Genomic DNA, 26,519 nt, shown 5'->3' on the forward strand with positions numbered 1-26,519 from the left:
CAGGGCATCCCTATAGAATCACAGAACCGCAGGGCTGGAAGGGGCTGCAAGGCCACCGAGTCCAACCCCCTGCCCAGTGCAGGACTCCGAGCCAGGGCATCCCTATAGAATCACAGAACCGCAGGGCTGGAAGGGGCTGCAAGGCCACCGAGTCCAACCCCCTGCCCAGTGCAGGACTCCGAGCCAGGGCATCCCTATAGAATCACAGAACCGCAGGGCTGGAAGGGGCTGCAAGGCCATCGAGTCCAACCCCCTGCCCAGTGCAGGACTCCGAGCCAGGGCATCCCTATAGAATCACAGAACCGCAGGGCTGGAAGGGGCTGCAAGGCCATCGAGTCCAACCCCCTGCCCAGTGCAGGACTCCGAGCCAGGGCATCCCTATAGAATCACAGAACCGCAGGGCTGGAAGGGGCTGCAAGGCCACCGAGTCCAACCCCCTGCCCAGTGCAGGACTCCGAGCCAGGGCATCCCTATAGAATCATAGAACCGCAGGGCTGGAAGGGGCTGCAAGGCCACCGGGTCCAACCCCCTGCCCAGTGCAGGACTCCGAGCCAGGGCATCCCTATAGAATCATAGAACCGCAGGGCTGGAAGGGGCTGCAAGGCCACCGGGTCCAACCCCCTGCCCAGTGCAGGACTCCGAGCCAGGGCATCCCTATAGAATCACAGAACCGCAGGGCTGGAAGGGGCTGCAAGGCCACCGAGTCCAACCCCCTGCCCAGTGCAGGACTCCGAGCCAGGGCATCCCTATAGAATCATAGAACCGCAGGGCTGGAAGGGGCTGCAAGGCCACCGGGTCCAACCCCCTGCCCAGTGCAGGACTCCGAGCCAGGGCATCCCTATAGAATCACAGAACCGCAGGGCTGGAAGGGGCTGCAAGGCCACCGAGTCCAACCCCCTGCCCAGTGCAGGACTCCGAGCCAGGGCATCCCTATAGAATCATAGAACCGCAGGGCTGGAAGGGGCTGCAAGGCCACCGGGTCCAACCCCCTGCCCAGTGCAGGACTCCGAGCCAGGGCATCCCTATAGAATCACAGAACCGCAGGGCTGGAAGGGGCTGCAAGGCCACCGAGTCCAACCCCCTGCCCAGTGCAGGACTCCGAGCCAGGGCATCCCTATAGAATCATAGAACCGCAGGGCTGGAAGGGGCTGCAAGGCCACCGGGTCCAACCCCCTGCCCAGTGCAGGACTCCGAGCCAGGGCATCCCTATAGAATCACAGAACCGCAGGGCTGGAAGGGGCTGCAAGGCCACCGAGTCCAACCCCCTGCCCAGTGCAGGACTCCGAGCCAGGGCATCCCTATAGAATCATAGAACCGCAGGGCTGGAAGGGGCTGCAAGGCCACCGAGTCCAACCCCCTGCCCAGTGCAGGACTCCGAGCCAGGGCATCCCTATAGAATCATAGAACCGCAGGGCTGGAAGGGGCTGCAAGGCCACCCAGTCCAACCCCCTGCCCAGTGCAGGACTCCGAGCCAGGGCATCCCTATAGAATCGCAGAACCGCAGGGCTGGAAGGGGCTGCAAGGCCACCGGGTCCAACCCCCTGCCCAGTGCAGGACTCCGAGCCAGGGCATCCCTATAGAATCATAGAACCGCAGGGCTGGAAGGGGCTGCAAGGCCACCGGGTCCAACCCCCTGCCCAGTGCAGGACTCCGAGCCAGGGCATCCCTATAGAATCATAGAACCGCAGGGCTGGAAGGGGCTGCAAGGCCACCGGGTCCAACCCCCTGCCCAGTGCAGGACTCCGAGCCAGGGCATCCCTATAGAATCACAGAACCGCAGGGCTGGAAGGGGCTGCAAGGCCACCGAGTCCAACCCCCTGCCCAGTGCAGGACTCCGAGCCAGGGCATCCCTATAGAATCATAGAACCGCAGGGCTGGAAGGGGCTGCAAGGCCACCGGGTCCAACCCCCTGCCCAGTGCAGGACTCCGAGCCAGGGCATCCCTATAGAATCACAGAACCGCAGGGCTGGAAGGGGCTGCAAGGCCACCGAGTCCAACCCCCTGCCCAGTGCAGGACTCCGAGCCAGGGCATCCCTATAGAATCATAGAACCGCAGGGCTGGAAGGGGCTGCAAGGCCACCGGGTCCAACCCCCTGCCCAGTGCAGGACTCCGAGCCAGGGCATCCCTATAGAATCACAGAACCGCAGGGCTGGAAGGGGCTGCAAGGCCACCGAGTCCAACCCCCTGCCCAGTGCAGGACTCCGAGCCAGGGCATCCCTATAGAATCATAGAACCGCAGGGCTGGAAGGGGCTGCAAGGCCACCGGGTCCAACCCCCTGCCCAGTGCAGGACTCCGAGCCAGGGCATCCCTATAGAATCACAGAACCGCAGGGCTGGAAGGGGCTGCAAGGCCACCGAGTCCAACCCCCTGCCCAGTGCAGGACTCCGAGCCAGGGCATCCCTATAGAATCATAGAACCGCAGGGCTGGAAGGGGCTGCAAGGCCACCGAGTCCAACCCCCTGCCCAGTGCAGGACTCCGAGCCAGGGCATCCCTATAGAATCATAGAACCGCAGGGCTGGAAGGGGCTGCAAGGCCACCCAGTCCAACCCCCTGCCCAGTGCAGGACTCCGAGCCAGGGCATCCCTATAGAATCGCAGAACCGCAGGGCTGGAAGGGGCTGCAAGGCCACCGGGTCCAACCCCCTGCCCAGTGCAGGACTCCGAGCCAGGGCATCCCTATAGAATCATAGAACCGCAGGGCTGGAAGGGGCTGCAAGGCCACCGGGTCCAACCCCCTGCCCAGTGCAGGACTCCGAGCCAGGGCATCCCTATAGAATCATAGAACCGCAGGGCTGGAAGGGGCTGCAAGGCCACCGGGTCCAACCCCCTGCCCAGTGCAGGACTCCGAGCCAGGGCATCCCTATAGAATCACAGAACCGCAGGGCTGGAAGGGGCTGCAAGGCCACCGAGTCCAACCCCCTGCCCAGTGCAGGACTCCGAGCCAGGGCATCCCTATAGAATCATAGAACCGCAGGGCTGGAAGGGGCTGCAAGGCCACCGGGTCCAACCCCCTGCCCAGTGCAGGACTCCGAGCCAGGGCATCCCTATAGAATCACAGAACCGCAGGGCTGGAAGGGGCTGCAAGGCCACCGAGTCCAACCCCCTGCCCAGTGCAGGACTCCGAGCCAGGGCATCCCTATAGAATCATAGAACCGCAGGGCTGGAAGGGGCTGCAAGGCCACCGGGTCCAACCCCCTGCCCAGTGCAGGACTCCGAGCCAGGGCATCCCTATAGAATCACAGAACCGCAGGGCTGGAAGGGGCTGCAAGGCCACCGAGTCCAACCCCCTGCCCAGTGCAGGACTCCGAGCCAGGGCATCCCTATAGAATCATAGAACCGCAGGGCTGGAAGGGGCTGCAAGGCCACCGGGTCCAACCCCCTGCCCAGTGCAGGACTCCGAGCCAGGGCATCCCTATAGAATCACAGAACCGCAGGGCTGGAAGGGGCTGCAAGGCCACCGAGTCCAACCCCCTGCCCAGTGCAGGACTCCGAGCCAGGGCATCCCTATAGAATCATAGAACCGCAGGGCTGGAAGGGGCTGCAAGGCCACCGAGTCCAACCCCCTGCCCAGTGCAGGACTCCGAGCCAGGGCATCCCTATAGAATCATAGAACCGCAGGGCTGGAAGGGGCTGCAAGGCCACCGAGTCCAACCCCCTGCCCAGTGCAGGACTCCGAGCCAGGGCATCCCTATAGAATCGCAGAACCGCAGGGCTGGAAGGGGCTGCAAGGCCACCGGGTCCAGCCCCTGCGCTATGCAAGAATCCGAGCCAGGGCATCCCTATAGAATCATAGAACCGCAGGGCTGGAAGGGGCTGCAAGGCCACCGAGTCCAACCCCCTGCCCAGTGCAGGACTCCGAGCCAGGGCATCCCTATAGAATCATAGAACCGCAGGGCTGGAAGGGGCTGCAAGGCCACCGGGTCCAACCCCCTGCCCAGTGCAGGACTCCGAGCCAGGGCATCCCTATAGAATCATAGAACCGCAGGGCTGGAAGGGGCTGCAAGGCCACCGGGTCCAACCCCCTGCCCAGTGCAGGACTCCGAGCCAGGGCATCCCTATAGAATCACAGAACCGCAGGGCTGGAAGGGGCTGCAAGGCCACCGAGTCCAACCCCCTGCCCAGTGCAGGACTCCGAGCCAGGGCATCCCTATAGAATCATAGAACCGCAGGGCTGGAAGGGGCTGCAAGGCCACCGGGTCCAACCCCCTGCCCAGTGCAGGACTCCGAGCCAGGGCATCCCTATAGAATCACAGAACCGCAGGGCTGGAAGGGGCTGCAAGGCCACCGAGTCCAACCCCCTGCCCAGTGCAGGACTCCGAGCCAGGGCATCCCTATAGAATCATAGAACCGCAGGGCTGGAAGGGGCTGCAAGGCCACCGGGTCCAACCCCCTGCCCAGTGCAGGACTCCGAGCCAGGGCATCCCTATAGAATCACAGAACCGCAGGGCTGGAAGGGGCTGCAAGGCCACCGAGTCCAACCCCCTGCCCAGTGCAGGACTCCGAGCCAGGGCATCCCTATAGAATCATAGAACCGCAGGGCTGGAAGGGGCTGCAAGGCCACCGGGTCCAACCCCCTGCCCAGTGCAGGACTCCGAGCCAGGGCATCCCTATAGAATCACAGAACCGCAGGGCTGGAAGGGGCTGCAAGGCCACCGAGTCCAACCCCCTGCCCAGTGCAGGACTCCGAGCCAGGGCATCCCTATAGAATCATAGAACCGCAGGGCTGGAAGGGGCTGCAAGGCCACCGAGTCCAACCCCCTGCCCAGTGCAGGACTCCGAGCCAGGGCATCCCTATAGAATCATAGAACCGCAGGGCTGGAAGGGGCTGCAAGGCCACCGAGTCCAACCCCCTGCCCAGTGCAGGACTCCGAGCCAGGGCATCCCTATAGAATCGCAGAACCGCAGGGCTGGAAGGGGCTGCAAGGCCACCGGGTCCAGCCCCTGCGCTATGCAAGAATCCGAGCCAGGGCATCCCTATAGAATCATAGAACCGCAGGGCTGGAAGGGGCTGCAAGGCCACCGAGTCCAACCCCCTGCCCAGTGCAGGACTCCGAGCCAGGGCATCCCTATAGAATCACAGAACCGCAGGGCTGGAAGGGGCTGCAAGGCCACCGAGTCCAACCCCCTGCCCAGTGCAGGACTCCGAGCCAGGGCATCCCTATAGAATCATAGAACCGCAGGGCTGGAAGGGGCTGCAAGGCCACCGAGTCCAACCCCCTGCCCAGTGCAGGACTCCGAGCCAGGGCATCCCTATAGAATCATAGAACCGCAGGGCTGGAAGGGGCTGCAAGGCCACCGAGTCCAACCCCCTGCCCAGTGCAGGACTCCGAGCCAGGGCATCCCTATAGAATCGCAGAACCGCAGGGCTGGAAGGGGCTGCAAGGCCACCGGGTCCAGCCCCTGCGCTATGCAAGAATCCGAGCCAGGGCATCCCTATAGAATCATAGAACCGCAGGGCTGGAAGGGGCTGCAAGGCCACCGAGTCCAACCCCCTGCCCAGTGCAGGACTCCGAGCCAGGGCATCCCTATAGAATCATAGAACCGCAGGGCTGGAAGGGGCTGCAAGGCCATCGAGTCCAACCCCCTGCCCAGTGCAGGACTCCGAGCCAGGGCATCCCTATAGAATCATAGAACCGCAGGGCTGGAAGGGGCTGCAAGGCCACCGAGTCCAACCCCCTGCCCAGTGCAGGACTCCGAGCCAGGGCATCCCTATAGAATCACAGAACCGCAGGGCTGGAAGGGGCTGCAAGGCCACCGAGTCCAACCCCCTGCCCAGTGCAGGACTCCGAGCCAGGGCATCCCTATAGAATCATAGAACCGCAGGGCTGGAAGGGGCTGCAAGGCCACCGAGTCCAACCCCCTGCCCAGTGCAGGACTCCGAGCCAGGGCATCCCTATAGAATCATAGAACCGCAGGGCTGGAAGGGGCTGCAAGGCCACCGAGTCCAACCCCCTGCCCAGTGCAGGACTCCGAGCCAGGGCATCCCTATAGAATCGCAGAACCGCAGGGCTGGAAGGGGCTGCAAGGCCACCGGGTCCAGCCCCTGCGCTATGCAAGAATCCGAGCCAGGGCATCCCTATAGAATCATAGAACCGCAGGGCTGGAAGGGGCTGCAAGGCCACCGAGTCCAACCCCCTGCCCAGTGCAGGACTCCGAGCCAGGGCATCCCTATAGAATCATAGAACCGCAGGGCTGGAAGGGGCTGCAAGGCCATCGAGTCCAACCCCCTGCCCAGTGCAGGACTCCGAGCCAGGGCATCCCTATAGAATCACAGAACCGCAGGGCTGGAAGGGGCTGCAAGGCCACCGGGTCCAGCCCCTGCGCTATGCAAGAATCCGAGCCAGGGCATCCCTATAGAATCACAGAACCGCAGGGCTGGAAGGGGCTGCAAGGCCACCGGGTCCAACCCCCTGCCCAGTGCAGGACTCCGAGCCAGGGCATCCCTATAGAATCATAGAACCGCAGGGCTGGAAGGGGCTGCAAGGCCACCGAGTCCAACCCCCTGCCCAGTGCAGGACTCCGAGCCAGGGCATCCCTATAGAATCACAGAACCGCAGGGCTGGAAGGGGCTGCAAGGCCACCGAGTCCAACCCCCTGCGCTATGCAAGAATCCGAGCCAGGGCATCCCTATGGAATTACAGAACCGCAGGGCTGCAAGGCCACCGAGTCCAACCCCCTGTGCTATGCAGGAATCCAAGTCAGGGAATCCCTATAGAATCACAGAATCGTAGGGCTGGAAGGGGCCTACAAGGCCATCGAGTCCAACCCCCGGCCGAGTGCAGGAATCCAAGTCAGGGCATCCCTATAGAATCATAGAATAGTAGGGCTGGAAGTGGCCTGCAAGGCCATCGAGTCCAACCCCCTGCCCAGTGCAGGACTCCGAGTCAGGGCATCCCTATAGAATCATAGGGCTGGAAGGGGCCTGCAAGGCCATCAAGTCCAACCCCCTGCTCAGTGCCGGAATCCAAGTCAGGGTATCCCCATAGAATCAAAGAATAATACGGATGGAAGGGGCCTATAAGGCCATCGAGTCCAACCCCCTGTGCTATGTAGGAATCCAAGTCAGGGCATCCCTATAGAATCATAGAATCGTAGGGCTGGAAGGGGCCTGTAAGGCCATCGAGTCCAACCCCCTGTGCTATGCAGGAATGCAAGTCAGGGCATCCCTATAGAATCGTAGGGCTGGAAGGGGCCTGGAAGGCCATCGAGTCCAACCCTCTGCGCTATGCAGGAATCCAAGTCAGGGCATCCCTATAGAATCATAGAATTGTAGGGCTGGAAGTGGCCTGCAAGGCCATCGAGTCCAACCCCCTGCCTAGTGCAGGAATGCAAGTCAGGGCATCCCTATAGAATCATAGAACAGTAGGGCTGGAAGGGGCCTGCAAGGCCATCGAGTCCAACCCCCTGCCCAGTGCAGGAATCCAAGTCAGGGCATCCCTATAGAATCATAGAATAGTAGGGCTGGAAGGGGCCTGCAAGGCCATTGAGTCCAACCCCCTGCTCAAGGCAGGAATCCAAGTCAGGGCATCCCTATAGAATCATAGAATGGTAGGGTTGGAAGGGGCCTACAAGGCCATTGAGTCCAACCCCCTGCGCTATGCAGAAATCCAAGTCAGGGAATCCCTATAGAATCATAGAATCGTAGGGCTGGAAGGGGCCTACAAGGCCATCGAGTCCAACCCCCGGCCGAGTGCAGGAATCCAAGTCAGGGCATCCCTATAGAATCAGTATAGTAGGGATGGAAGGGGCCTGCAAGGCCATCGAGTCCAACCTCTGTGCTATGCAGGAATGCAAGTCAGGGGATCCCTATAGAATCATAGAACCGTAGGGGTGGAAGTGGCCTGCAAGGCCATCGAGTCCAACCCCCTGTGCTATGTAGGAATCCAAGTCAGGCCATCCCTATAGAATCGTAGGGCTGGAAGGGGCCTGCAAGCCCATCAAGCCCAACCCCCTGCTCAGTGCCAGAATCCAAGTCAGGGTATCCCTATAGAATCATAGAATAGTGGGGTTGGAAGGGGCCTACAAGGCCATCGTGTCCAACCCCCTGCCCAGTGCAGGAATCCAAGTCAGGGCATCCCTATAGAATCATAGAATTGTACGGCTGGAAGGGGCCGGCAAAGCCATCGAGTCCAACCCCCTGCCCAGTGCAGGAATGCAAGTCAGGGCATCCCTATAGAATGATAGAATAGTAGGGCTGGAAGGGGCCTGCAAGGCCATTGAGTCCAACCCCCTGCTCAAGGCAGGAATCCAAGTCAGGGCATCCCTATAGAATCATAGAATTGTACGGCTGGAAGGGGCCTGCAAGCCCATCGAGTCCAACCCCCTGCCCAGTGCAGGAATCCAAGTCAGGGCATCCCTATAGAATCATAGAATAGTAGGGCTGGAAGGGGCCTGCAAGGCCATTGAGTCCAACCCCCTGCTCAAGGCAGGAATGCAAGTCAGGGCATCCCTATAGAATCTTAGAACAGTAGGGTTGGAAGGGGCCTGCAAGGCCATCGAGTCCAACTCCCTGCGCCATGCAGGAATCCAAGTCAGGGCATCCCTATAGAATCATAGAATGGTAGGGTTGGAAGGGGCTTACAAGGCCATCGGGTCCAACCCCCTGCGCTATGCAGGAATCCGAGTCAGGGAATCCCTATAGAATCATAGAATCGTAGGGCTGGAAGGGGCCTGCAAGGCCATCGAGTCCAACCCACTGTGCTATGCAGGAATCCTAGTCAGGGCATCCCTATAGAATCATAGAATTGTACGGCTGGAAGGGGCCGGCAAAGCCATCGAGTCCAAACCCCTGCCCAGTGCAGGAATCCAAGTCAGGGCATCCCTATACAATCATAGAATCGTAGGGCTGGAAGGGGCCTGCAAGGCCATCGAATCCAACCCCCTGCTCAAGGAAGGAATCCATGTCAGGGCACCCTTATAGAATGGTAGAATATTAAGGCTGGAAGGGGCCTACAGGGCCATCGAGTCCAACCCCCTGCTCAACGCAGGAATCCAAGTCAGGGCATCCCTATAGAATGATAGAATAGTAGGTCTGGAAGGGTTTGCAAGGCCATCGAGTCCAACCCCCTGCCCAGTGCAGGAATCCAAGTCAGGGCATCCCTATAGAATCATAGAATCGTAGGGCTGGAAGGGCCCTGCAAGGCCGTCGAGTCCAACCCCCTGCCCAGTGCAGGAATCCAAGTCAGGGCATCCCTATATAATCATAGAATAGTAGGCTTGGAAGGGGCCTGCAAGGTCATCGAGTCCAACCCCCTGCCCAGTGCAGGAATCCAAGTCAGGGCATCCCTATAGAATCATAGAATAGGAGGGGCCTACAAGGCCATCAAGTCCAACCCCCTGCGCTATGCAGGAATCCAAGTCATGTCATCCCTATAGAATCATAGAATAGTAGGGCTGGTGGGGGCCTACGAGGCCATCGAGTCCAACCCCCTGCCCAGTGCAGGAACCTCCAACCCTACTGTTCTCCGATTCCGTGAGCCTTTGACGGCCGTGTTTCGCAAGCCTGCAGATAAAAGTGCTTTCTTAAGATACGACAGCTATCATCCAGCACATCGCAGGAATCATTTACCCTATGGCCAGTTTTTCCCCTTCATGGATCACTGCCTTGCTGTGGCGAAGGGGCTTGCATGACTCACCGAAGCCGTAAGCTATGCCGTGCAGGGCCACCCAAGACGGACAGGTCATGGCGGGGAGTTCTGACAAAATGTGGTCCGCTGGAGAAGGAATTGGCAACCCACCCCAGTATTCCTGGCAAGAAAACCCCACGGAACGTATCACAAGAGATGACGCTGGAAGATGAGCCCCTCAGGTTGGAAGGTGTCCAATATATTTCTGGGGAAGAGCAGAGGGTGTTTCCAAGTAGCTCCAGAAAGAGTGAAGCAGCTGGGCCAAAGCTGAAAGGACACTCATCTGCGGATGTGTCTGGTGGTGAAAAGAAAGTCTGATGCTGTAAAGAACAATACTGTTTAGGAACCTGGAATGTATGGTCAATGAATCAAGGTAAGCTGGAGGTGGTCAAACATGAGATGGCAAGACTGAACATCGACATCTTGGGAATCAGTGAACTAAAATGGACAGGCATGGGCGAATTTAATTCAGTTGACCATCATATCTACTACTGTGGGCAAGAATCCCTTAGAAGAAATGGAGTAGCACTCATAGTCAACAAAAGGGTGAGAAAAGCAGTCCTGGGGTACAATCTCAAAAACGATAGCATGATCTCAGCACGAATCCAAGGCAAACCATTCAGCATCACAGTAATTCAAGTCTATGCCCCAACCACCGAGGCTGAAGAAGCTGAGGTTGATCAGTTCTATGAAGACCTACAACACCTTCTAGAACTAACACCAAAAAAAGATGTCCTCTTCCTCATAAAAAAGATAAAGGTAAAGGTGTCCCCAACCAGTCGTGTCTGACTCTAGGGTGTGGTGCTCATCTCCATTTCTAAGCCGAACAACCATCGCTGTCTGAAGATGCTTCCGTGGTCATGTGGCCGGCATGACTGAACACCTAGGTGCATGGAACGATGTTACCTTTCCCGTCGAAGCGGTACCTATTTATCTACTTGCAGTTTCTTGCTTTCGAACTGCTAGGTTGGCAGAAGCTGGGACTGAAGACGGGAGCTCACTCTGTCACACAGCACTCGGGACTCGAACTGCTGTCTTGCTGACCTTCTTCATCATTTATTTTATTATTATTTATTATTACATTTATATCCTGCCTTTTTTTTATCCTCACAACAACAACCCTGTGAGGTAGGTTGGGCTGAGAGTTTGTGACTGGCCCAAAGTCACCCAGTGAGCTTCCATGGCTGAGTAGGGACTAGAACCCGGATCTCCCAACTCCCAGTCCAGCACTCTAGCCACTATACCACACTGGCTCATAGGGGATGAGCCCTATCATCATAGGGGATTGGAATGCTAAAGTAGGAAGTCAAGAAATCACTGGGATAACAGGCAAGCATAGCCTTGGTGTACAAAATGAAGCAGGACAAAGGCTAATAGAGTTTTGCCAAGAGAACAGGCTGATCACAGCAAACACTCTTTTCCAAAAGCACAAAAGGCGACTCTACACATGGACATCACCAGATGGTCAATATCGAAATCAGATTGATGATGTCCTTTGCAGCCAAAGATGGAGAAGCTCTATACAGTCAGTAAAAACGAGACCTGGAGCTGACTGTGGCTCAGATCATGAGCTGCTTCTTGCAAAATTTTGGCTTAAATTGAAGAACGTCGGGAAAACTACTAAACCATTCAGGTACAACCGAAATCATATCCCTTATGAATATACAGTGGAGGTGAGGAATAGATTTCAGGGATTAGACCTGATAGACAGAGTGCCTGAGGAACTATGGACAGAGGTCCGTAACATTGTTCAGGAGGCAGCAACTCAATCCATCCCAAAGAAAAAGAAATGCAAGAAAGCCAAGTGGCTGTCTGAGGAGGCTTTACAAGTCGCTGAGGAAAGAAGGGAAGCGAAAAGCAAGCGAGAAAGGGGAAGATATATCCAATTGAATGCAGAGTTCCAGAGAATAGCAAGGAGAGACAAGAAGGCCTTCTTAAATGAACAATGCAAGGAAATCGAGGAAAACAATACAATGGGAAAGACTAGAGATCTCTTCAAGAAAATTGGAGATCTCAAGGGAACGTTTTGTGCAAAGATGGGCATGATAAAGGACAAAGAAGGCAGGGACCTAACAGAAGCAGATGAGATTAAGAAGAGGTGGCAAGAATACACAGAAGAACTATACAGGAAAGATCTGAATGTCCCTGATAGCCATGATAGTGCGGTCACTGAACTTGAGCCGGACATCCTAGAGAGTGAAGTCAAGTGGGCCTTAGGAAGCATTACGAACAACAAAGCTAGCGGAGATGACAGTCTTCCAGCTGAGCTATTTAAAATCCTAAAAGATGATGCTGTTACAGTGCTGCACTCAATATGCCAACAAAATTGGAACACTCAACAGTGGCTACAAGACTGGAAAAGGTCAGTTTACATTCCAATTCCAAAGAAGGGCAATGCCATAGAGTGTTAAACTACTGTACAATTGTGCTTATTTCACATGCCAGCAAGGTGATGCTCAAAATCCTACAAGCTAGGCTTCAGCAGTATGCGAACCGAGAACTACCGGAAGTACAAGCTGGGTTTTGAAGAGGCAGAGGAACTAGAGATCAAATCGCCAACATTCGCTGGATCATGGAGAAAGCAAGAGAATTCCAGAAAAAAGTCTATTTCTGCTTCATTGACTACGCTAAAGCCTTTGATTGTGTGGATCACAACAAACTGTGGCAAATACTTAGAGAGATGGGGGTACCAGACCACCTTACCTGTCTCCTGAGAAACCTGTACGAGGGTCAAGAAGCAACAGTAAGAACCAGACATGGAACAACCGATTGGTTCAAAATTGGGAAAGGAGTACAAGTCTGCATATTGTCGCCCTGCTTATTTAACTTATATGCAGAGTACATCATGAAAAACGCCGGGCTGGATGAATCACAGGTCGGAATTAAGATTGCCGGGAGAATTCTCAACAACCTCAGATACGCAGACGATACCACCCCAATGGCAGAAAGCAAAGAGGATCTAAAGAGCCTCTTGTGGAGGGTGAAAGAGGAGAGTGCAAAAGCTGGTTTGAAACACAACATTAAAAAAAACTTAAGATCATGGCATCTGGCCCCATCACTTCCTGGCATATAGAAGGGGAAGAAATGGAAGCAGTGACAGATTTTATTTTAACTCTTAAACTTTAACTTTAAGACAGAGTTTAACTCTCCTCTGAACTAGGACTTCAGCAGCTGAGCCGGGCCCAAGCGTGGGGATGGCTACCGGAGCCCGGAAGTCCAGGGTTAGCCTAGCCTGGCTTCAATCCCAGCACTATGAGTGGGGGGAAATTAAGGATAAGTGGTAGATCACGCCCGAGGCCGTTTATGGAAACTTAAATGTCTCTGTCTATATACCCAGCGTCCAGAACTTGTGAGATTTGCTGGAGCCCGTCAAAGAAGCCATGCCGGAGCAGAACGAGATGCGTTCCGAGCAGCGGGCGTTGGGCCAGGAACAGAGAGTGTTCGTGAAGCTAAAAGTAGAACTTGTAGCAAGAGAGATTTGTGCGCACCTATGGGACATGGGGTAGTTCTTAAGAACTGAGACCGCCTTGAGTCCCAGTAGTGGGAAAAAGGCGGGATATAAATAAATATAATGTAATAATAATACCAGTCCGAGAGCTCCCTGTGCATGGGCAGCAGAAAGGAGGGACAAGGTCCCATAATAACCCGGGGCACCGATGTCAAGGTCAGCTGGTCTCCAGGGCTGCTGGTAGGGCTGGCAGGCCCCAGATATCTGCTGAGAAATGTCCAGGGCAGCCTTCCCCCAAGGCTGTTAGGCTGAGCACCCATCACCCCCAGGCAGCACAGCCAACATCATCTTTGGGCCTTGCAGGTAAAACGGCAATATCCATGCAATCTTATACGTGCCTACTCAGAAGTAACTCCCGTTGATCAAAGTGAGGCATATTCCCAGTTAAGTGGGTGCAGGATTGCAGCCCGACTCCACTAGAATGAAGAGATGAGGCAGGAGGAAACTGGAGGTACCGTCTTGATCTGCTTTCTTAGGGCCAAGCACTCACGTGCCACTGGTTTTGTGATGGATGATACGACACTTTATGGCTTTCTGATCACGACTGTAACCACCTTGACAGATTACTTGCTGGCAGGTGGGGCACAACTCAACCGCGAGCAACTGCGTTCTGCACGTATTTGTGGACAACAGGAATTCTTCCCCCCCACTCCTTTCCTAAAACACGCCATTTCAATGCACAGCTTATATATATACACAACGACCGGCACAACACAGTCTACGCCCACCCCACCCTGCATGCGTATAGAACTCTGCCAATTTCAGGTGAACATTTCATGCAGATCTCTGGTGTGACTACTCTTAAAATACTGTGGACGGTTCTGGTCACCGCACCTCGAATGGGATATTGTGGAATTAACTAAGGCGGAGAAAAGGGCAACTCAACTGACCCAGGGGCTGGAGCATCCCTCCCTACGAGGGAAGGTTACAACAGCCAGGATTTCTGAGCTTGGGAAAAAGGAGGGTCAGGGGAGACATGACGGAGGGGTACAAAATTATGCATGGTGTGGAGAACATGGAGAGGGAGACATTGTCCTCCCTCATAATACTAGAACCCAACAGGGTCATGCCATGAAACCGAACAGCATGGGATTCAAGACAGAAAAAAGGAAGGGCTTTTCCCACAGTGCACAGATAACCTATAGAACTCACGACCACAAGATGTAATGAGGGCCACCAGTTTGGATGGCCTTTAGAGGGAGTTAGACAAATTCATGGAGAGGAAGGCTATCAATGGCTACTAGTTTTGATAGCTAACCGCTACCTCCAGCATCAGAGGCAGAGCGCCTATGTACACCAGTTGCTGGGGAACATGGGCGGGAGGGTGCTGTTGCGTTCGTGTCCTGCTTGTGGGTTTCCACTGTGTGAACAGAATGCTGGTCTAGATGGACCCTGGGTCTGATCCAGCGGGGCTCTTCGGATGTTGCTCAAAGATGCCTCACTTCACAGAAGAGGCTGGGCACAAATTTATTAATTCGTGGAAAAGACACATTGAGGCAGAAGTTAGTTATGGCAGCCCAGCTCTCTTTCCTGCCCCGTCGCCTGCCTTGCAACGGGAAGGGCCAAGACACAGCCCTACAGGGAGCTTGGCCATCCTGGTGTCCTCCGGACATGTTGGACTGCAACTCCCAGCATCCCCCAAGGATGCTGGAAGGGACCAGGCTGGGGAAGGGCGAGACAGGACAACCCCGAAAGAACGCTGCAAAAGTCAGCTTGCCGTGAAAAAGTGCTTTAATACAAACCGTGACGGTGATCGGACAACCGGCCTGCTCTCTGGGCGACCGCCTTGGCCTAGTGGAAGTAAAATGGCTTTGTGGTCTCCAGGCCCAGGGTGTCTTCGCAGACTTTCTGATGATGCAGGGATGACTCCTTGCTCAAATCAGCAGACAGATCCAGGACTTGCGCAAAGGTCCTAAGGGACGGTGGGGGTGGAGAGAAAGAAGTGGTTGAAGCGATTGTGCAGGACCCAGACGGGCTCCCCCTTGGAGAAAGCCGAGCGAAGGGCAGTGGAGAACGGAACAGGAGCTCTGGTCCTGGGGCCTCCCCACGCAGCCCCTCCAAATCTTTTTCCGTTTCTTAAGCTTTTTTAAAGGCATCATTATTGCAGGAGGCAGGCTTGCCGCAAAGCGAAGCGTCACCCTCCCACCCCACGTTTCCTGGGCTTCCAAAGAGTGGTCTTGCGTTTGGGAGCCCAGACCCCCACCTCTGCCTTGGACTTTGGTTCGTGGGCCAGTTGCTCTTCTTTCAGTCTTTGCCTTCTGGGAAATGAGCATTTTCTGATCGGCCAGCCATGCCGGGGCAGCCGTTTTATGAAGGTCAAGCCCCTCCCCTGGGAACCATTTTGTGAGTGTGCCCACAGCACTGTCAAAATCCCAAATATGCCCACTGCGCCGAAAAGGTTGGAGAGCCTTGATCGAGTCCACTACATTCCAGGTGCCTCCCAGAAGCAACACCCTTTCCCCATTATTTGACCCCAGCCAATAGCCATAGTGGCTGGGGATGATAAGACTTGTTGTCCAATACAGCTGGAAGGTGACCAGTTGGGGAAGCCCATTGTCATCTGATCCCCCCAAACGCGGCTGTCTCACAGGCAAAAGGGCCATTCGCCTCCCCACCCCACCCACAAAACAGGGCGGGCACCAGACCGAACTCACATTCAAATCCCAGCTAAGGCCTCGAACCTGCAACCCTCTTGATGCAGGTTCTCCCACCAGCCAACTGGAACATTACCCTGATCACCTCGCGCAGCTGTAGCAAAGGGACTAATATTACAGGCCACAGCTGTAAAAACCCGACAGGGAATCAACGTATCTGGAGGGGCAGCGGGGAGGCAACCTAGAAGCTGCGTTTCTCTTTTGCTCTTCATTTCCTTTTCATTTTACCTATTCCATTTCTATCCCACCCAGTTGCCAAAGCTCTCTGGGCAGTTTTCAAGGACTAGAAGCCCTAAAAATACAGTATTTGCATACAACGTATAAACAGATGCACACCCACACGTATAAATCTATATACACACGCACATACGATTGATAACAATAAGAAATCCCAGGACTTGTTAAAAACCCATCATATGCTGCCAAATGCCCGAGCGGAAAGGCCATGGCGCCAGGCAGGCCGCATTGGAGAGATGGTTCCACAATCGAGGGGCCACCCCGCAAGAGGCCCTCTCCCTTGTTGCCACCGTCTGAGCCTCCCTCGGAGGAGGCTTTCTGAGGAGGGCCTCGGATGGCGATGGTAGCGCGTGGGTGGTCTTTAAGGAGCCACAGAGGCAGAGGGGATCTCAGAGATCATTGAGCCCAGCCTCCGCAGCCACCATTCCGCAGGGTGCGGCTACAGCGTCCCTGGCAAATGGCCACGCGGCCTCTGCTTAAATCCCTCCCACGAAGGAGAGCCCGCCACCTCCCAAGGGAGCCTGTCCCACTGCCAAACAGCCGTTTCTCTGAACGCTCAGCCGAACTGCGCTTCCCTGCAGCTTCTCAACCTATTCTCACAACGAAACTCGGGATTTCTGGCATAAAGCACTTCCTCTGAAGAGGGATGCAGGCCTGACTGGGGGGACCATTACCAAGGACTCCTCGGCGTCTTGAGACGTTGCTACCCCACACCGCCGGCACCAACCCCACCCAAGCATCCTCCTGCGCTTTCCTGACAAACCTGGGCAGCTCCGCCTCCAGCTTCACAGTTGCCTCCTCCAGCTCCTTCATGGCACTCAGCGCCCCGGCGTGGTCCTTCGACTGCTGCACCAAGGCTTCATCCAGCACGGTCTGAGTCTCAGCCAGGCCTTTCTGCAAAGCCGCTGCCCAAAGGACAGGGTCGGAAGAAGCAGCCCTCAGCCAGACGGCACACAGGAGGCGATCGCACATCAGGGATTCCCCCCTCCCCCGAAACAAGTGTGCAAATACCGAGTCTCCAGGACGATTATGGAGGCAGCGCCTGCTGGGACTTCAAAAGCCAGGAGACCAGGGCGGGGCTCAGTAACCCCCCCACACACAACTGGAAGGAATCATGCAGGACGGGGAGGTTCAGCGGGGTTTCCACCCACCTTCCACAACCTGGGGCCCTCCAGATGTGCCTGACCCCTGCAGGCAGGGAGGCCGGTTTCAACGCTGGTCACAGAACTCCACTCTCATCGTGCCAGAACCCGGACTGCCAGGTGCAGCGTTTCTCTTGCTCGGCTCGCCACGGCCTTGCGTCGCAGGAGACGCCGCCTCACCTGTTCCCGGGTGGGCACAGGAAGGTGCCGGAGGTCCGTACCTAGGTATTGGCACCGGTCCTCTCCCGCGCAGATGCCCTTCATGGGCAGCTGGTGCCTCGTCGTGTCCAGCCATGGCGAAGTGCTCCTCCTGGAACCGCACACATTGCTCGGAAAGCGGGCTGAGCAGTCCAATCTGGACACCGAGCGTGCGTGGCGGGGGAGAAAAGCCCCGTGGGTTAGTCATCAGGCCACGCCACAGACGGACAGAGCTCCTCGCAGAGCCCCGCTCAGCAGCTGCGTGACGCCCAGGAACCGCTGCTTCCGGCAGGCCTTCCCAGCAGCGCCTGTATTTGCATCCATACCCCGCCTTTCTGCCCCAAAATGGCCCTCAAGGCGGCTACCGATAAATGCAGATTAAACACAAAACCTCACTTGAAATGCAGGGCAACAAACCCATTAAAGGCATGCGCGGCAAGCAAGGGACAGACCAGCACCGCCCCGCTAAAGCCTGCTTTGGCAACGGCCAAGGGCCGCTCAAGCAGGACGGTCTTTGCCTGCCAGGGGGAGGGCCGCAGCGGGGGCAATGGACCCTCCTTGGCAGGGAGCTGCAGAGCCTGGCAGCAGGCGCTGAGGAGGCCGTGCCGCCTCCCCAGACAGGCCGGCGCCTCCGACGCCAGCAGGGTGGTGGATCGGCTCCGGGTTCCAGCCACAGCCAGGCAGAGCTCAGAAGCAGCTCTCCAAGCTGCGGAGCTCCTCAGCATTCCGACTGGTGCTGACTGGAGCTGGGAGTGGCGTGCCTGAGGGAAGGAGCGCGGCGCTGCGCTCCAGCTGCAGGCCAGCACAGCGTGTCTCCCGGAGCTGCGGAAGCAGGAAGGCTGTGGCCGCCATGGCCGCCCCGTCCGGCCTGCCTCCGTGATGGAGTGAAGGGCTACGCTTTGCTGCCTTGCCGAGACAGAGGACTCCGCGGGAAATGCCGGACCATCGCCCCAATTCCCTGGAGACCGTCGCTCGAATTGGCTGGAAATATTCATAGGAGCCCAGAGTCGGGAGAGACCTCAGAAGCCCTCTCGCCTGCCCACCCCCCGCTCAACACAGGATGCAGCTACAGCATCCCTGACAGACGCCTCCCCCCGCATCTCCGGCAAAGGACATCCCGCCACCTCCGAAGGCTGCCAGTTCCTCCCTGGTAGGAAGCTTCCCCTAATGTCTGCCCAAACTCTGCCTCCCTGCAGGTTCAACCCAGAGGCCCTTGTCCTCCCCTGGAAAGCAGCAGGGAATGCCTCTGCTCCCACTCCAGGGAGACAGCCCTCCAAGTACTTGAACACTGCTCTCACGCCTGCCCTGAAACGCCTCTTCCTTGGGCTAACCATAGCCAGCTCTTTGCACCGTTCCTCGGAGGACTTCCAGGCCCCTCGCCACTTTGGTCTCTCCTCCCTGGACATCCTCCGGTTTGTCAGCACCCTTTGTAAAGCGTGTGCCTGGAGCTGCATGCAATATTCCACAGATGTGGACGTACAGATATATAGGGGTGTGGATGTGCGCGCACGCAGATGTGCATTGATACACACACACACCTGTTTCACCGCTGGTGTTTTTCTCTGCTGCAAGCTGCCCGGAGCACAATCCTTTGTGGAAAGGCGGTATTGCAAATGCACTGATGGATTGGCCAGGGTCCCCCTTGGTCCCACAAGGACCTGTCCTGCAACTTGGGTGTTCTGTGGTGCAGTGGCAAAGTGGACCACCACGGCCCCCAGCCACTGCCCAGAGTTAAGAAAAGCTGCCGGAGAGTTGCAGCTTTTCCTTTCCTCCTGCCAAGAACTCTGGAAAGGAGAAGAGCAAGGCCCCGAGTGGAGTTAAAGGCCTGCTTGAAGCCTCTGCCGTTCACCAACCCCTCTCCTTCCTCTCCCTTGCGCCTCCGCTCTGCTCTCCCTTGTGCCCCCAGTCGCCGCTTCCTAGCCCGAGCTCAGGGCCTGGGCCTTTATTCTAATCCAGGCACAACACCAGATTCTTGTAGGCAGTCTGGCAAGAGGGAATGGCTGGCACTCCAAAAGGACAAGGACAGAGGCGGCGGCCCCTGCTCAGGGATTTGCTGCCTACCCATGAATATACAGAAGAGACATCTGGGCACGATCTAACCCGGTCCAGCATCACCAGGCTCACCCAGCCCCATCCTTCCCAGCCTCCAAGACCGCAAGAACTCCGCTGTGTAGATGTGCTTTAAAGGGCATTTCTACACCAAGCGAAAACCCTGAATTTAAAACGGGGCTCGCCGCTTCTGTTTGAAATGCAGGATCTCCACTGACTCCCTTTACACCTGCTTCCTTCCTTCCTTCCTTCCTTCCTTCCCTCCCCCCACCCCGTCTCCGAGTCGTCCACTGTCTCCCATTGATCTCGCTCCTCTCCTTGCCGCTTTAACTCTTTTCACGGAGGAAACTGAAGCGGAACGCAACGGGGTAATTTGACTCATTATCTGCGATTGATTTAAAAACGGGACAAAGGGCCTTTGGTGCAGCAGAGTCACGGTGTCAGGCAAAGAGCCCGCAAACTTCCACGAGGGGGCACTCTCGATCGCAGGACAAAAGCTCCGTGTGATGGAGCCCGTAAGCTGTCTGATCCCCCATGTTTTGTTTACGGAGCAGTTTTAATGGGGCGGTGGCTTTCAACTGATCCCGCTATGTTTGCAAGCCACCTTGAGGGCTCCCTGGGGCCCCCGAAAAGCAGCACAGAGATACTGAGATGAAGTGACAGTGACGAAACAACCCAACCTGTCTGTCCAGGGCTTCAGAGAGCTCGCGCTCCTTCTTCAGACGCTGCAGCCTTCGCCTCTTCTCGTTCGCCTCCCTCTCCAGCTTCCCCACTTCCTCAGAGAGCATCAGCAAGTCCCTCTCGGTCCTCCCTTGCAGCAGAGTCTGGTTTTTCTCCATCTGTTACAACAGAACATCACCGGGGTCAAAGCCACAAAAGGCAGGGCAGTTTCCAAGAAGTTTGACTTTGTTTAAAAATGCGTCGGATCCGGGTCAGGTGGGGAAAGCCCAGCCTGCAAGCTGCTTGTGCGGTTTCCTTGCATCGCAGCTCAGGAATAAGGGAGCATTTAAAGGGAATTCACTTTTAAACATACTGCAAAGAAGTGAGTTGTTGCAAAGATGGTGAGCTGGGCATTTGGCAGGCAGGAGACCTGCTTACTTGCGAGTGGAAATGCAGAGGCTTGGCATGTGGGGCGTGCCTTGAAAACGCCGAGTGATTCGGTCCTGCTTCCTTCTGAGTAGACGTGCAGATTTGTCGCCTGCTTACTTGTGAGCAGACATGCAGGGGCTTGGCGTTTGGGACCCTATGTGAAAGCGCACCTGAGTGATTCAGCCCTGCTTCCTTCTGAGTAGACGTGCAGATTTGTCACCTGCTTACTTGTGAGCAGACATGCAGGGGCTTGGCATTTGGGACCCTATGTGAAAGCACACCTGAGTGATTCAGCCCTGCTTCCTTTTTAGTAGACATGCAGATTTGTCGCCTGCTTACTTGTGAGCACACATGCAGGGGCTTGGCGTTTGGGACCCTATGTGAAAGCGCACCTGAGTGATTCAGCCCTGCTTCCTTCTGAGAAGACGTGCAGATTTGTCACCTGCTTACTTGTGAGCAGACATGCAGGGGCTTGGCATTTGGGACCCTATGTGAAAGCACACCTGAGTGATTCAGCCCTGCTTCCTTTTTAGTAGACATGCAGATTTGTCGCCTGCTTACTTGTGAGCACACATGCAGGGGCTTGGCGTTTGGGACCCTATGTGAAAGCGCACCTGAGTGATTCAGCCCTGCTTCCTTCTGAGAAGACAGGCAGAAGCCCTGACCGGCTTACTCCTGAGTAGACTTGAAATGGTAATTGTCGCAGTTGACCCTTCCCACTCTAACCCTGGCCCCGCCCAGGGAACATGGCCCCCCGAGACCTTCCCCATTTTGCAATTTGGGATTTCCCCCTCCGATCTAAGCAGATGCCCGCGGGTGCTTTACCTTGATGGAGGCATAGGTCAGCACCAGTGTCTGAGAGTCCAGCATCCCAATCAGGTCAGAATCGGAAGGAGCCTGGGAAAAACAAAGCAGATTTCCTTCTAACAATGCACAGGAGCAGAAAGAGCCCCTGAAGCCCCCCCCCCCGAGGCAGGCGATGCTCGGCCATTTATCGAAGGCCTCTAAGGACGGAGGCTCAGGCCTCCACAAGGCAGCTGCTCAGCCAGTGATCCGCTCAGAAATAGGAAGATCGCAAACAAAAAAATAGAGCCCAAAACTTCCCATCTTCGGAGGACCTCTCCCGGTCTCAGTCCCTTGCGCTTCTCTGAACGACTCAACGTGGCCCCCTTCCGCCCATGTCCCCCAGCCACTGGCGTCCATAAGCATGCTGCCTCCGAGACGGGTTTGTTTTTTAAAGCCGTCTAAGCTGGGGGCCGTTGCGCCCCACGGTCACCCACTCCATCGCGTGGGCAAACGCCCTCCTCACAACCTCTGTGGCTGTCTCCCGGCCCAAATTAGGCAGGGACAAGCGGCCGAGGTGCCGCCGCCACCGTGGAACGGTGAGGAGGGGGAAGAAAGGCCGAGACGGAGTGGGCTACCCATGCCATGCCCACGCCGGAACTGACATTCGGAGGCGGCAGGCTGGCAAGGCGGGCCGACGGGCCCGAGACAGAGTGTTTCCCCGGGGCTGGGGCCCAGCGTCCTGGCAAGAGGAGGCCTCCGGAACGTGGCTCCCACAGCCACGGGCTGCTGATCCAAGCTGCACACGGACAGCAATCGCGTTCTCCGCGCGATTCACCGGTGCCACTCACCACGGCCTGCTTCTTTCTGGAGGGACCTTCGACGCTGGCCTTCGAACCCCGGGCCCCGTGGTGGCTGTGGTCTGGAAGAGCGCAGGCAAATAGAGGCAGACATGAAGGCCGCGCTGCGTTCCCGTCGAGAACGGCGAGGCTGGAGCTTCAGCGGGGAGGAGGAGACCCCCACGTGGCTGCAACCATGGGACCACCGCCACCCTTTTCCGTGTAGAGCGAGGAGACATCTCCGGCTGGCTCCGCAACCCTGTAAAGCCACCTTCGCCAACCCGGTGCGCCGGACTGCAACTCCCATAACCTGCTGGCTGGGGAGAATGGGCGCTGCAGTCCAGCACATCTGGAGGGCCCCAGGCTGGCCCAGGGGAGCCCAGAGGGAATTCCAGCAGGTGCGATCGGTGGTTCTGGTGGTGTTTTTGCGGTTTCCTCTTTGGCTAGCAGCTTTTGCTTCCCACGCTGCAGCCTCTGTTTGAAAACTCAGCGCCCCCGGCCCTGGCAAGCTCCCCGCCTTTGCAACCAAAGGCAAACCCCACCGTTAATGGCGAGAAGTCCAGGTCAGGCCGGGCGCGCCCAGCGCCGTCCAGCAGAGTTGACTGCAGCACGCCAGCAGCAGGTTCTGGAGGGGAAGGAAGTGAGGGGGAGAAAAGCGTGAGCAGCCCGACTCCCCCTCGCAGGGCTCCGACGACTTCACGGGAGACCAGCGACGTCCACACTCTGCTCAAAGGTTCTCTGGACGCCCCTGCTGGGCAAGTTGGTCTGCAGGGCCGTGAAGACAGGAGCCGTGCCGGATCGGGCCAGAGGTCCGTCAGGCCCAGCATTCTGTCCGCAGGGGCCAACCCGCTGCCAGAGGGAAGCCCACGAGGGGGACACGAGTGCAGCGGCACTCCCCCCCACCCTTGAGCGACCCTGCCCCTACCCCCAGGAGCCCCCCCCATTGCGCCTCAGGGAGAAGGCCAAGAACGGTAGACGAGCGACCCCAAAGGGGCAACCAGCCCCCCGATGGCAGAGCGCTGAGCGTGCCCTGCACTGCAGCAGCTGGGGGAGCGCAGAATGGGTCTCGTGCCCCCGTCAAGCACGACAATGGTGGGAGCCAACCAGTCCATCCAGGGGAACTAGCACGTGCTCTCGTACGCATCCAAGAATCCTCTGCAACTGCTCCTCCCGCTGGGACCTCAGGAGCCCCAGTGCGGACCGTCGCCCCAGTGCGGACCGTCGCCCTGCCGCTATGCCACGGCTCACCTGCCAAAGCTCTGCCTTTCTGGACCGGAACGGCCGGCCTCTTCGGAGACGTGACTCCGTCTGGCCCTTTGGCAAGGGGCAGGCTGGAGCTGGAGGTGGCCTGCCAAGCAAACACACAGGCAGGTATCGCACGGGGGCAATTCACAGGCACCTCGGAAGCCGCCTGACACGGAGCCAGACCCTCAGTCCATCTAGCGGAGGGCTGCTGATACTCGGCGGTGGTGGCAGCTCACCGGGGTTTCAGGCGGGGCTTTTCCAGCCCTACCAGGAGAATCTGCCAGAGGTCGAGCCTGGGACCTGCTGCATGCCGGGGGGGGGGGGGCTGCCACTGAGGGTGAGCCACGCTGAGATGTGGGGTGCCTGAAACACACTCCAGCAACCGGCCAGATCAGATTCGAATCTTGCACCTCTGAGAGCACAAGAGCCACACCGGATCAGCCCAAGGGTCTGTCTAGTCTAGTGTTCTGTTCCCCGCTCCTTAGAAGGTTTCTGTGGGAGAAAGCCCCACTACTTTTCATGGGGCTTTCTCTCAAGGAAGTGTGCTTAACATCACAGCCTTCCCCCACCTCTTTTGATCCACGAGTACTTTTTTGGTTAGGCAAATGTAGTTTATGCTACGTTGTGACGTTAACTATTTTTCTTGGTATTCTCTAATAGTTCACTATGATTATAAATAAAGGAAGAAATGCCCAGGTTTGGCCACCTCACCTTTCGGCATCCTGATTTCTACCCTCTCCATGACCGAAAACTCCCCAAATTCTGTCCTCTTGGAATGAAGTCGCTTCCTACTTTCTCCCCATGTTATTATTAGCCACCTATGAAGCGCCTCAAGTTTTCTAAGCGCTGTATGCGAACCACGAAACGGTCCCTGCCTGCCAGCTACCACCGAGAAGACATGATCGAACGGGGGGGGGGGGGGAGAAACGAGGTTTTATCCCGTCATGGAATGAAGATGGATAGTTTCTGCCTTTCGGGCACATTTCTGGGCACGTTTAGGCAGAAACGGGTCCCACACCTCCCACCATTCCCCAGCCAGCCAACCTGGCTGGGGAATGCTGGGAGTTGTAGGACATATTTCTGAACAAACATGCATTGGATTGTGCCCTTAAACATATACTTCGTGGAGTGCTGCAAAAAAAGAAGACAAGGACGGAGGAAATTTCAGTGCTGCGACTGGATTTGCTCTCCTCTGTGCTCTTAAGAACTTACGGGATAGTAACGGTGTGGCTGTTCCCTTTTTGAAACATTAGACTTTATTATGCCAAACCCCTCCATCTTTAAAGAAGAACAGTCAAAACGCAACACTGGGTTTCAAATCCAGATTTCGTCACCTTTCCAGCCGCTTTTTTGTCATACTGCAGGTAACGGGATGGCACGACTCTTCCTCCTACACAAACCATCAAATCAAAGAGAGAGAGAAATGAGAGGGAGGCTGCATGTGAGGTGCCTCGGGGCATGTGCGAAGTAGCTTTGCCCACGACCTGCGAAGACCTGCGAACACCGTGCGGGAGGTCGGGAGCTTTGTTCCCATCCAGACCCGGGGCCGGCCTTCCTTCCTTCCCTGTATCAGAGCTCCGCTACAAGGTACGCGAGGGCATGTTGCTGTCCGGCGGGGTGTGGCAAGGGGCTGGGGTCAGTCGCGGCCCGGGGAGGCCTGGGTTCAAGTCCTCGCTCAGTCACGAGGCTCGGGGTGGGGAGGCTGGTCTGTTCGCCCCCTCCGGACAGGACCGCCATGAGGGTCCCGCTGGGGTCGATGCTGTAGGGGAAGCATGACTGCGGGAGCACCACGGGGGGGCCACGGGGGGCCCCTGGGCGCCCAGGAACCACAGGCCTCCCCTGCCATGCGCGGAACCAGCGCCCGCACGCCCAGGGCCCCGAGGCTGCTGGGCGCCGCTGCTCCTTCCCGTGGACCCCGGCGCTCACCTCGCGGCCGGGGCCTGGAGCGCGGCGCCGCCTCGGCCTGGTCGGGGCCCCTGCGGAGAAGCGCAGCGTGAGGGGGTGTCCCGTGCGGGGGTGTCCCGCCCGGGGGCGGGCAGGCTGCCCGCCGAGGAGCGCCCGCCCGTGGCTCCCCTCCCTCCTTCCCCTCCTTCCCGCCCGCCCGCGGTCCTCACCCGCCCCGCGGAGCCCTTCCCGTCCCCCCGCTCGAGCTGGACACTTCGGGGAGCCGCGGCTGGAGCGCCCCACTTATGGCGGCCCCACCGGCCCCACTCCCTCCCTCCCGGCCCGCGTGGCGCCTGCACAGAGCGGCGATGGCGCCCTGCGCCCGGGGGCTGCTGCGCGCCCGCTGCGCCCGGCTGGGCGCGGGCCGCCTGCTGCTGGCCACCAACACGGCTGGCTGCGGGGCGCTGCTGGCAGCGGGCGACGCGCTGCGCCAGGCCTGGGAGCTGCGGCGCGGCGCCAGCGCGGGCCGCCCCGCACAGGTGGGCCGCACAGGAGGGCCGGGCGAAGGGCCGGGTGGCGGGCGCCCAGAGCGCCTCCCCGCCGGCGCCCCCGGAGCAGGACCCGCCCCCGGGCTGGCGCCTCGCAGCCAGAGCCGCGCCGTCCAGGGCCGGGGATGCCGTCCAGAAGCAGCGCTCCCTTGCGGGCTCGGCCCTGAGGCGCGGGCCGGGTGCCTGCTGGCATGCTGCATACAATAGAACAGTTTAAGACAATAAAACTCTACAATGAAAACATTTTCTGCAATAGCCCCTGAACAGCCACGTTTTTAATGCTCGACGGAAGCGCATGAAAGATTTAACGTTGTAACCATGTGTTTTGCGTGCTTCCAAACGGCTTTCGCCATTTCTGATCCGCCCCGAGAACCCTTATTGGGCGCATCAAAAATGCAGTAAAGGCGTGTGCCCGCCCCGGCAGCGGGCGTGGAAGTCTTTGCTTTGGGGTGCCGAGATAGCGATGAGCCAGACTCAAAGGTTTACCTGCAAGGAGCACTTTGCCGGGTAACTTCCGGCACACAGGCGCACCCGGTGGTTGGATCAGACAGTTCCTCTGAACCCTGAGCCACTGGGGCAGTGGGTCTTAGACTCTCCATGCCAGCAATGAGGCAACGCGACACTGGCCAGCACCCCTAGCGTTCATTCCCCGCGTCGGCCAGAAGCGTTCGGTTCTGAAGCACAGCCACCTGTAAACAGACTTCGCTTCCCCGGC

General features: G+C 57.7%; 1 protein-coding gene across 1 annotated transcript; it reads right to left on the reverse strand.

Annotated features, from left to right (window-relative positions):
• Window positions 1–14,893: 14,893 nt before the first annotated feature.
• LOC146333828 (HAUS augmin-like complex subunit 8) lies at window positions 14,894–22,366 on the reverse strand. Its single transcript, XM_084825726.1, is given in 8 exon segments — window positions 14,894–15,048; window positions 16,791–16,932; window positions 17,391–17,461; window positions 17,463–17,524; window positions 20,097–20,255; window positions 21,331–21,402; window positions 22,140–22,210; window positions 22,312–22,366. Coding segments are annotated over 8 exon segments (753 nt in total). The 3' UTR covers window positions 14,894–14,927.
• Window positions 22,367–26,519: the final 4,153 nt, after the last annotated feature.

The sequence above is a fragment of the Heloderma suspectum genome, chromosome Z (genome assembly GCF_057233095.1).
Source record: "Heloderma suspectum isolate Gila_16-S chromosome Z, 16-S_ref, whole genome shotgun sequence".
Lineage (NCBI taxonomy): Eukaryota > Metazoa > Chordata > Lepidosauria > Squamata > Helodermatidae > Heloderma > Heloderma suspectum.